General features: G+C 40.8%; 1 protein-coding gene across 4 annotated transcripts in view; it reads right to left on the reverse strand.

Annotated features, from left to right (window-relative positions):
* Positions 1-12481, reverse strand: part of DCLK1 (doublecortin like kinase 1) — a 207411-nt gene that overhangs the window by 36307 nt on the left and 158623 nt on the right. For 3 of the 4 annotated variants that reach the window (XM_053386044.1, XM_053386047.1, XM_053386046.1), the window contains 4 exons: positions 10647-10731; positions 8793-8901; positions 3896-3953; positions 2545-2664 (listed from right to left, as the gene is read on the reverse strand). In XM_053386044.1, coding sequence (XP_053242019.1) covers positions 2545-2664; positions 3896-3953; positions 8793-8901; positions 10647-10731 — 372 coding nt within the window. The remainder of the gene's footprint in view (positions 1-2544; positions 2665-3895; positions 3954-8792; positions 8902-10646; positions 10732-12481) is intronic. The other variant, XM_053386045.1, reaches the window with a different exon arrangement.

A 12481-nucleotide genomic window follows, 5' to 3' on the forward strand; every position in this document is an offset into this window, starting at 1 on the left:
ACAGCACAGAATTCCACCTTTTCCTTCACGTAAGGGATCATGCCAATTTCTGCTTTACTAACTGACATAACAGGTCGCCTGCTGCACTGTAGAAGATGGACCCAGGATCCTTAATGTTTTATCAGCCAACCCCCCCCCCTTCTGCATTTTCCTGTAATCAAGACAGACTAACAGAAGCATCTGAATGTATTTTTTAAAAGAAAAAAAGAAGGAAAAGTCTATCCTTATCACCTATGAACATAAGGCACTGAAATCCCGAAGTACAGTAACCAATTATTTATTTACTAGCTAGCAACATAAATGCTGTAACATTCCTTTTCTCATGTGAAATTGAAATTAGATCCTTGAACAGCAGGAGGAAACCCTATAATAAATCATGCTTGTTAAAATAGCTAAACCAGTGCTGGGCTTGAATAATAATTTGGTCTCACTATGTGCAATGGCAGCTCGCCAGCGACCACGTCCTTTCTCCTTTCCACAAGCACTGCTTGCAACATGCTTTTATTTGTATTTATGAAGTGCTTTCCTCACACTCAAGGCCTTTTACGCAGCAGCGAGTGACGTGCCTGCCATGAAATGAAAACGTGTCTGCAGCAGCAGCCACCACTTATATCAAACTTGTGGCTGCCAATTAATGCAAAATGGTAGTAGCCAGAAACTGGCGCTCCACCACATCAAGCCTTTTCCTCCCAAATATCTTTCCCATCTGTGAACTTGATTTAAACTTGGGTCTTCAAAAGCCAATCCACAGCAGATGGTTACACAATTGTAAAGAGCATGCTGTGCAAGGGATAAGGCCAGCCGTTGTTGAATCAACAGCTCACATCTTCCCAAATGCGCTTGCTTCAGTACTTAGAGAATAAATCACAGCAAGGTTTGTTCAACTGTCAAACTTAATGAATAAGAGAAGGTGTCACACCTTATTTAGAATGAACTTGTCACACACAGTTTGCGACAGCTCTCACAATATCTTATTGTAGCAAAGATCCTATTACATGGAGAAATTTCAGTTTCGTTTGCAGCTATGAAAACCTGCTACACCTAACCCCACACAAATTATTCAGTTACGAATCCAGCTTTTTCTACAGCAGGTAAGTGGGAGAACTTTGCAGGCAAAACCCCTGGCATTTACAGCCTTGGGTAGCAAGTTCGGGAAAGATCTCTGCATAATTCAGGGTCATCCAATAAAGATCAAGAGTGGGAATGTGAGAATACAAAGGAGCCACTTCTTCAGAGGGTGCATGGTTAAACTATGGAATTCATTATCACAAGGTTCTTGTAACCAACTTATCCTCCATAAATTTGTCTATTGTTGGGTACTGATCATGATGGCTGTATGCTACCTCCAGGATCAGAGGATCCATGACTCTAAATACCAGTCACTGGGGAGCAACAATGGGAAGGGGTTAATGCACTCATGTCCTGCTTGTGGGCTTCCCATAAGCATCTGCTGGGTCACTGTGAAAACAGGATTCTGGTTCAGATAGATCTTTAGTATCTCTCCAGAACAGCATAACTCTTATGAGACTTTGCTTTGCTTCTAGTTGACAATCCTGGGCTCGATGAACCAGAGATCTCTTGAGAACAGCCCCAAATCAGCAACTTGTTTCTCGCCGTATTTATTTATTTGACTCATATATTCATCCCATCACGATCACCAAAGCTCAGTAACAAGGCTGGTTGACACACCTCCAAAGGGAAGGAGCTGCACAAGTGGGATGCCACCACAGAGGAGGCCATGTGTCAAGTTACCACACAAAGGGCTGCATCCAGAGGGCCTCTTCTGCAGATCACAAATTTCAGGAGCTGAGCAGATGTCTCTATGAAATCTATAATCAGAGCATGAAGGCCACAGACTTCTGTCAATGCTGCCCTGCAACTAATATTGATTAGCTTACTGCTTTTGAACATGCAGGTTCTCCATATTCATCATGACGGATAGCCACTAATAGCCTTACTCTCCATAAATGGTCTAACCCCCTTTTAAAGCCAGGGGAAAGAAGTTCCATATGATTTTCCCATGCATGTCCATAAGAAGTGGGTTAGCTCTCTGTTCTTCCACCCCACCCCATCCAGATCAATCAATAATATGGAAGTAGGGATTCACTCACTGATCCCTATCAGAATCTGATCACCATGCTTGGATATCCCTATCTGTCTGTGGCATATGTCCTGCAAGTAAGGCTAACTCACAAATCCACCAGAAGTAACAAAGTTGGAAACCTGGTTTATCATGTTTATACAGTGAAAACTATGTATATATTTCAAGAACCTTAGAACAGAATAGCAAAAAAGACAAAAACCAAAACACTACGTTGCTGTCCAGAGAGCACCTCTAGTTCATTCCTCCATTCTGCCTGCCTGTCTCTATAGGGCTAAACTCTTCTATAGATTCTTCCCTTTAACAGCTGCTGTGTTCAGGGGGTAAATAAAGGCATAGACCCTTCCTGTGCATCAGCAGCTATCCAGCCCTTTAATTTGAAGCCTAATGAATGGTTGGTAATCTGTGAAATAGCAGGTGATCTTTCTCTTCTATATACATACCTTTACAAGCTCCATGACAAGGTACAACTCAGTGGGCATATCCATTTCCTCAATCAGAAGAACAATATTGGGATGCTTGACCCTTCTTAAAATGGCCACTTCATTCTGGATCATATGCTCCTGCCACAAAACAAAAGAAAACCACATGTAGAAAGACAACAGAAGAAATCCATCCATCTGCTTCAGTTCCCCACATTGTGTTTCATGCAGAATGTGTGGGATAAATATCAGCCTTATAAAACCAGAATGCTTAGCTCAACTTAATGCATGAAGGGGTTAAGACCATAGAGTAAGCAGTCCTCCCAGACTTAGTTAGGTCACACTCCCTCACATAGAAAGGGTTAAAAAAAGCCTTTGTTCACTTCCCCCCTACCCAGCATGAAACCAACCACAAAGGAAATCTGGGCTGATTGCTCCAAGTCATCTTGTGTTTCTATAAAAATAATTTAGAAACATTTACCAATTTTGAAACTAAGTTTTTCTGTCTGTGTTTTCTTGCTGTGTCTTGTCCCTTGGCACACCCCTTAATCTGTTCTGGGGGTCCCCTGGACAGGACAGGACAACCATTGGCAGGATCAGAAGAGGGGGAAAGTTTCACTGACCAAGTGGAAATCCTTACAATGACAGGACATTAGTTGGATGCCACCCACAATAAATATAAAAGAAAACACATTTTTATTATTTTATTTATTATTATTTATTATTATTTTTATTATTTATTATTTATTATTATTTTTATTATTTTTATATAGATTATTGTTATTGTTATTTGTTATTTGTGTTTGTTCATTTGTTGGGGAGCTTATTTGGTTGTAAGCATTGACAATTTCAATTTTAAAAGAGGCAAAAGTAAATAAATACATGAAAGTAAAACACAAAACCATAATATATAGATAAAATAGATACAGCAGGCAAGTGCCAATAAGACTACCAATATGGCACCAGGCAAGATTCTCTGTTCCATAATTGGATGCCACAACTGAAAAAGGCCTCTCCTGGCAGGTTACCCACCTCACTTCATTCAGTGGGGACACCTGGAGCAGGGCTACTAAAAAAGGGGATACAGTGGTACCTCGGGTTACATACGCTTCAGGTTACAGACTCCGCTAACCCAGAAATAGTACCTCAGGTTAAGAACTTTGCTTCAGGATGAGAACAGAAATCGTGCTCCACCGGCGCGGCAGCAGCAGGAGGCCCCATTAGCTAAAGTGGTGCTTCAGGTTAAGAACAGTTTCAGGTTAAGAACGGACCTCTGGAACGAATTAAGTACTTAACCCGAGGTACCACTGTACTAAAGTTAGAGTAGGTGAACATGGAAGAAAGAGATACAACGGGGAGCTTCTGTACTTACTTTTCCTCTACATTTACTTTTTTTGATGATTTTCAGAGCATATTCTCTACCAGTTGACCTAGAGAGAGACAGAAAGAGAAAGCAACAGAGAATAGGAAGATGAAATAATGGTTTCTGTTTTCAGTTCAAACTGCCTTCAACAAGTAAAGTACCAACTACTGCTCCTTTTTGTTTCCATTGAAAGCAGTGGAGAAAGAATACAGGAAGGAAGGGTTAAGCTCCATTCCCAGAGGCTGCTCTCCTCCACCAGATCTCTTGCATCACATCTAACTTGGCCCTAAGGCTCTGATGCAATAGTATTGGCTCTATTTTATGGGGGTGGTTATGCGTGTGCTCATTTCTGTGATACTATGTTTATGTGGAAAACATTTTCTCTCTCTCCAGATAAAATAAAAGAAAGGAAAGGAAATTATGAAGGACCTAAAATGCACGAGGGGCTCACTGGAAGGACAGATCCTGAAGCTTAAGCTTCAATACTTTGACCACCTCATGAGAAGAGAAGACTCCTGGAAAAGACCCTGATGTTGGGAAAGATGGAGGGCACAAGGAGAAGGGGACGACAGAGGACGAGATGGTTGGACAGTGTTCTGGAAGCTACCAGCATGAGTTTGACCAAACTGCGGGAGGCAGTGGAAGACAGGAGTGCCTGGCGTGCTCTGGTCCATGGGGTCACGAAGAGTCAGACACGACTAAGCAACTAAACAACAACAACAACAAAAATGCATGAGACAAATATGCATATGTAGCAGTGAGCAAAGAAGGAATGACCACTGGGAGGCATGCAGAGAAATGAAATGCGGTGGTGCATCTGCAGCAGCACAACCAGATGCCAATTCTATGATTCTTTGGCTCTCCCACATTGGTCTCTATAGCCACAGATATGCTGCAAGCTTCCAACAGTTTTGCTTCACCCCCAAATGCACACTCCTCCACTGTCTCTCGAGACAGATGGATGCCAAGTATCCTTTATGAAAGCAAGGTATTCCCATATGTGGGAAACCAAGTATCCCCCCCTAATGTAGAGTTTACATTCTCATGTTTTGTTTTGCTGCAAAAGGGCAGATGAATAGGATGGATTATTAATATTAGCAGAGACAGATTATAGAGACAGCATGTAAAGAATGATGAACGATGTAGTCACATTATTTTGAAGTAACAGCCATATGGTGCTTTTTAGATTTAACAAAAATGGTTTTATACAGCACAAATACAGAAGCTCATATAGGGTGGTTACACTATTCACCATTCGTTGAGACCTGCCTTTCCAGTGTACCACCTGCAGTTGAGGTTTGATTGAGGTGACATGAGATGAGCCATTTTAGTGGCTTCACCAGCACGGCTGCCCAGTTAACACCCCACGAGAAGCCCAAAGTTGGCCTAGCAGGCTGCCAGAAAGCAATTCCCAGTCTCCGATTTCTCATTTGCTCCTCTTAAATTCTGAGGGAACTCAGAAGTGAAGCTAAAGTTTGGCTTGGCGTGTCTTCCAAACCAGGACTTGTGGTTAAGCTCCCTCTCTGTCTCCATGGGACATATGTGGTGCCCTCTCTCCCTGTCTGCCTTTTGCTGGTTGGTGAAGACATAGTGGGCACCAGGGAAATTCTCCTCCCTCTCCACTCCCTGCCTGCCTGCTGTGGACTCCCCAAATCTGCTCCTGAGGGTTGGGGAAACTTCTAGAACAGATTTAGGAGGCATGCAGGGAGAAGATGGGGGGAGCATAAGTCCTTGCACTAGTGAGCCTATTTAATTGGACACTGTCTTTTTAATCCAGCAGGTTCCCCCCCACCTCAGTACCCAATGTTTTATTTATTATCAGTTGACTTTCATTGAATTTATTGTTTCATACAAAACTGAGATTTTTAAACTGCTTTAAGGCACTAGAAGGGCAAGGCCAAAATTTCCACATAAACAAACAAACAAACAAACAAACAAACAAACAAACAAACAAACTATTAAGCTTGCAAAGCAACCCAAAAAGGGAAATATGACGAGTGAATGTTATAAAGCTACCATTTGATTGCTGTTAGAAGCCACCTTAAGGTTTGACAAGGTGAAGCAGAACGGTTTCATTGAATACGAAACATACAGTATTCTGCCATCTAACAGGAGTGAAATGAAAACTTCAAAGTTGAAAACCTCAAAGATGAAATTGTGGATTTAAAGCGAAGGCTTGGCAACAAGCGAACAGATGTACTTTGCCCTATTCAGGTTGTTCAAAAACTGAAGCTGTTAGAAAATGGCTCATGTGTGTGTAATTAGCCATTCTTCTGTTTTCCCCACTAGAGGGCTTCCTAGCAGAGCTACGAGAAATAAAGAAGCATCAATAAGCCATCTTTATATGCACGAACTTATTCTGAAGAGTTTCACATAAATATATGATAAAGGCTTTATTGCTTCAAGAAACATTTAAGGCCTATGAACCAAACACTGTGGTTGCCCCCGTTCACAAAAAAAGCAACTTATTGAGCTTGGCTGAGCATAACTTAAATACATGCTGGAAAGATCAGCTCTTATTATGAAGGGAATTTATATGTGATCAATCCAACAAGCTTGCGACAGCTTGACTGCTTTTAGGTTTGAATCACCTTTTACAACAGAACAGAAAAATAATAATAATACTGAGAGTTATAAAGTTTTAGCTTAACATGTTTTATCACCAACAGTGATGGAAAACCTAGGAAATGCTAGGAACACCCCACAGAATCAGGTATTCAATAAATAAATAAAGCACAACTTGTCTACCATTTACAGTGAAAAATACAAGAAAGACTACAGCAGTATCAAGGTGCCAAAAACAGAAAAAGTTCCCTGAATAAGTTAGCTTCCCTTTTCCTTTTTTTTTAAAAAAAGACTTTCTAGGTATAAGAAATAAGAGGCAAGCAGTATTACATGCTCACTAAGCAAGAATATAGTTAAATACGTTCATAAATATATTATGCTATCTGAATTTATGTACTGCCAATTCTGCTATGATTCCATTCCCTCTTACGTCCCTCACCACAGATATTTGACTCTAGGCCTTATCATATTTATTACTAAACTGACCTAAGAGATTCCAAGCATGGTTGCTTTTTACCAAAGCACAAAACACACAATTATGTATTTCAGAGCAGGTGCATGACAAAAAACAAAGATACTTTTCTCCAGATCAGGCATAGGCATTTGTTTAATCTGAAAGAAAAAAAAATCTGAAAGAAAAAATAAATACAAAATAGCCCTGATCTTATTTAAATCAGATTTAACGATTTCAAATACAATTTCTCTTTTTTTCATTTGGAATTATCTTGCTTGAACCTAAAGTTTTGCATTGCAATCTGTAGTCTCCATTAACTTGCATAAGAGGAAAGGAATGCTGTCCCCTTAAAAAATGGCTGGTGGCAAGACAAAACCCACCCTATGTTAAAGACCTTTGCTGGGGCTTTCTCCAGCTTTTATAATTTTAAAATCAAATTAACTAAATCCAGATTACCAAAATACAAATGAAGGTTTTACAAAAGAAATAAATTAAGCATCTTTTTAAAATCTCCCCCCAAAAGAGATTTTCCAGTGTACACCCTTTGTGTATATTTAACCTATTAATTACTGTGATTCTTCAACATCAACTTCGTTGGACTGGTCATGTTGTGCGGATGCCTGATTATCGTCTTTCAAAGCAACTACTCTATTCCGAACTTAAAAATGGAAAGCGTAATGCTGGTGGTCAACAAAAGAGGTTTAAAGACTCTCTCAAAGCAAATCTAAAAAAACGGTAGTATAAACACCAACAATTGGGAAACACTTTCCTGCGAGTGCTCCAGTTGGAGAACAGCCTTTACCAAAAGTGTCATGGGCTTTGAAGACATTCGAACTCAGGACGCAAGGGAGAAATGTGCTAAGAGGAAGGCACACCTGGCAAATCCACACCGTGATCAGCTCCTGCCCGGAAGCCAATGTCCCCACTGTGGAAGGACGTGTGGATCCAGAATTGGCCTCCACAGTCACTTATGGACTCATTGTTAAATCCATGTTTATGGAAGACAATCTTACTCGGCTAAGAGTGATCACCAAAGAAGAAAAAGAAGAAGCTGGGCTAGGACTATGCTGAATCAAGATCAATCTCCTCCATGAAGCTTACTGGGTGACCTTGGGTCAGTCACTTGCTCTCAGTCTACCCTACAGGACCATTGTGAGGATAAAAATGGGAGGGTTTATCATGCATGTTGCCTTGAGTTCCTCTTCTGCAGCTGCCTTAGTGATGCCTATGGGAGCTGTCCACGGTCCTGTTCCCATCCTTTCTGCTTCAACTGGGCACTGCCTGTTTCCCCTATGAATTTCTGTGGGCCTCCCTCATAGGCATTCGTGTACAATGAATGTGGAACTGATACTGCTATCCTAGAAAGTGGCCACCAGGCAGAGTCAACAGTGCTGGGCTAGATGTACAAAAAAATTTGACCAAGTATAAGGAAGTATCATAAGTTCCTGTGATTTGTGTACAGAACACTCTTTTAAGTTTGGGCGGAAAGAAGAATTGAGGCCTGTGGCTCCAGATCTAAATAATAAGAAACTCTCAGCTGAGCAGTCAGAAGAGAAAGCTGCAGGCATTTGTTTTCCAACTGCAAGGAAAATGATTTCTAATGTGTTATTTTAGTACAATGGGAAAAGTTTCACAATCTCCTAGAAGGAGTGTGTTGAGCACAGTCAAGGAAAAAGCCGCAGGGATGGGATAAATCAAAGCATTAAATTTATAGATTGTGCCTGCAAAACACTTATTTCCAGGCATAGCTGGCGTAATTTTCCCATTGTGTACACATGGATCTGAGACATTCCTTTGTTCCATATGTTCTGGAAATGAAGATGTGATCCAAGAGAAGCCTGACATTAGTGACTGCTTTAACAGTAATAGGTAGGAAATCTTTCTCACCTTTCTATACACTCCTTTACAATGGCAAAATTTCCATCTCCTATAGTCCGGCCAACTTTATATCTCTCTGCTATAGAGGCTGGAACCTGGAAGCCTTCTTCCAACACTTCTGAAAAGAATCAGTACATTTTTATTGGTAGAGAAGGTAACGCAGATATGACACATAATACATATTTTACCTTATGGTTTAAGACAACTGGAAACCATTCAGAATCAGCATTCTCATTTTGCTGATCAGAGAAACCGTGCCATTGATATTGCATACACTCAACAAGTTTCACCAGGCTAAGTATGAAAACTTGTAGGCACCAGACCCAGTTTCACACATTTACAAACAATTCTCTGGCATGTATGAACCTTTAAAAAAAAATTATACAAAACAGATGTTTCAGTGATCTGCTCAAAAATAGTTCAATCTCAGGTGGAGACTACATTAGTTCAACACATCACAATTAAATCTATCTACAAAAGAAGTCTAACACTCGAGCACTTCTTTTATTACATCCTGTAATCGGAGACTGCCATAAACTCACTCATGTGATAAGTGCTATTTTCTCCTCTGTATTAAATATTTAGTTTTTAAATAAGTGTTCTCAATAATGTCACCAACATATACAACCTGGGCACCAGATGCTTTAAAATCACAGTAAGTCAAAACAGTGAAGGAAAGGGTTTTCTAGTTATTGTATTTTAGTAGCCATTAGAGTGCCATTACTCTTCAAACAGTACTCAAAAGCACAGTTTGCAAGTGTCTAATAACGTTTTAAAAAGCTAGAGCCATAAACCTTCACTTACATGTAAAGTGTTTGGACCAGTTAAATACTGGCAATAGTTACGTATTTCAAATACTACCACTTCAGTTTCTAGCAACTACCAGAAAGAAAGAAAGAAAGAAAGAAAGAAAGAAAGAAAGAAAGAAAGAAAGAAAAGCACTTAAATATATGCCTCTTAAAGCAATGAAAGCAGAGCTGATTCCAGGTTTGAAGCAGCCCTTGGCAGTGCCTGTTTGTGAGTCCCCTCCTCCAGCAGTGGTCCTTGGTGAGTTTACCTGGCACCGGTGGCCATTTTAAGTTATCACAACGCCTCAGAGCAACACTACATCAGGGACATCATGGGAAATGAAAAAGGCGGCTAAACATAAAAGGGAGTGCAGGGCAGGGCAGGCATCAGCAATGGGCTTTGCCAGGGAGCTGGGCACCAGCAGCTGCTCAAGGATGCTGAGGGCTGCTACTGGCCCTGAATGAAAGTGTGATCAGCCTGCATAGCAAATATTCCCTTTTCTATTTTGGCTTACAACTTACAACTTTGATGCATGTGTTTTATCCATAATAAATTTACAATAAGTAACAAAATAAGGGACGCGGGTGGCGCTGTGGGTTAAACCACATAGCCTAGGGCTTGCCAATCAGAAGGTCGGCAGTTTGAATCCCCGTGACGGGGTGAGCTCCCGTTGCTCGGTCCCAGCTCCTGCCCACCTAGCAGTTCGAAAGCACATCAAAGTACAAGTAGATAAATAGGCACCACTCCGGAAGGAAGGTAAACGGCGTTTCCGTGCGCTGCTCTGGTTTGCCAGAAGCAGCTTAATCATGCTGGCCACATGACCCGGAAGCTGTACGCCGGCTCCCTCGGCCAATAAAGTGAGATGAGCGCCGCAAACCCAGAATCGGCCACGACTGGACCTAATGGTCAGGGGTCCCTTTACCTTGACCTTTAAGTAACAAAATAACTGATAAAAACAAAGTAATCAGCTAGTATAAAATGCTGACAATGACTGTAAGATGGGAGGCATATTTTGTGTGCTGGTGTGGCATATTAACACACACACACATACACACACACACACACACACATTACCTTCACCAGGTCCATCATTTTCATCCATGGAGCTGCAGACTTTGGTAGATGCTAGTGAGGTAGAGGAGCCACTGTGCTGAGAGCTCTAGAAATATAGAATTGGGTTCAAGGGGAGACACATGGGTGGGAAAGGATTGTTAAATTGTGGTTTCAATGAAGCTAGCTAATACGACAAGATATCTAGGCTGTCTACCTGCAAAAAATGATTTTTTAAAAAAATAAATGTGTACCTTTTGTATCATGTTCTTTGAAGGGACAACCTGTTTCATTATTCACCGCTGAGCTTCTAAAAAAAAAGCCTTCTACTCAGAAAGCCTAGCCTAACTTCTAAAACGCGTACATTCTTTCATTAACTATGTTGGAAACTACTGAAAGCTCATCTCCCCCTTCCTGGCCTTCCCAACCTCTTCAAATAATTTAGAATATTTCTGCTAATATAATCACTCTTCCTCGCCATTTGCCTCATGCCACACCTGTAGCTCATTAGAAGTATCTGCACGGGGAAGCTTCTCAGTGGTCCAGGAAAATTTTGCTCAAAAGAGAAATGCAACAGAATTTTGTGTTAATTTTTGGAAACCCCTATTTCTAGACTAATTTGACCATGCTGGATTAAAAAACAAAACAAAACCTGCTCTTCCCAAACTGCTAACTCAAGCAGAAGCCCAGAATTTGAGGTGGCATCTGAGCTGTGGTCTTCAACAAATGCTTTCTGTTTCCATGGCTGTACAGAAGCTTGAAAGAAACTAGGGGTGTCAGGTACCTATTAAATCAATGGAATACATATCAAAAGCACCCCACAATATTAAGTCATGAAAATAATGCTGCAGTCCATATAGCGCTATCAAAAGATAATGCTTTGAAACTGTCTTGTTTTGTTAAATGTTTGGATCACTGGCATCCTAGAAACACAGAGGAACCTTTTAAATATTCCATGTGACTTACAAAGTGTTGTCTCGGCTGAAAGCATATGGCTAGCAGTAATTCTTTAAAAAATGTTATATTCATGGGTTTCTGGGCAATTGTTTGAAAGAGTGGATGCAGTGGGAAGCTGTTTTGTTGGGGAGGCTTGGGAGCCAAAGGACCATCGAAAGAGGTCTACCAAGTCTTCATGGGGAGTGTCTAGAAATAGGGTAAGGGTGGGATGTTTAAACTGTGCTTCACTCAGAGGTCACAAATTCCTGAAGGGGTGATTGGTCATGTTCCCTGAGCCATTTATACACCCAGCCAATGGGAGGGAAACTGGTGATGCAAAAGTCTTCAGTATTTTAGACAAGGATTCAAAGCCTAGGCATGGGGTGGACAACAGACCAAAATAAACGAGAACTTGCTGAGATTCCTGAGCCCCATCCCCTGTTGCTATCCTTGGATGATTATATACAGATTTGCAATTTATGCAGCAAGGGCATATTTAGATTTGTGAAATGCTAAATGTGCTGGTTGGGGAGTGGGGAGACTTACCTCAAAGCGTCAAAGTGCAAAGAGGATGGAAAACCTACAGCAAAGCTCCATGACCCCATTCAGGAAAGATAACAAGTACCACAAAACAGTCTCTCAGTTGAAAAACATGAAGTGAAATCTTTGCCAGTATTTATTTTTTGTTGCTATTGCTCCCATATTTTTTAAACAGATACCGCAATCCAATGCTCTAATTACATAGTGATCTCTGGCTGGGGGGGGGAAAATGTAATATAGCCGCAGCAATAATTTATTTAGGTCACCACTTTTTTTTTAAAAAAAATAGATCTCATGTATTTTAATTGGAAGTTTTAATTGGAAGATTTCAGCAGATAAGCACCTCTCCAACATTTTGAATACCATTTCAGAATGATTTAACC

The sequence above is a fragment of the Podarcis raffonei genome, chromosome 4 (genome assembly GCF_027172205.1).
Source record: "Podarcis raffonei isolate rPodRaf1 chromosome 4, rPodRaf1.pri, whole genome shotgun sequence".
Lineage (NCBI taxonomy): Eukaryota > Metazoa > Chordata > Lepidosauria > Squamata > Lacertidae > Podarcis > Podarcis raffonei.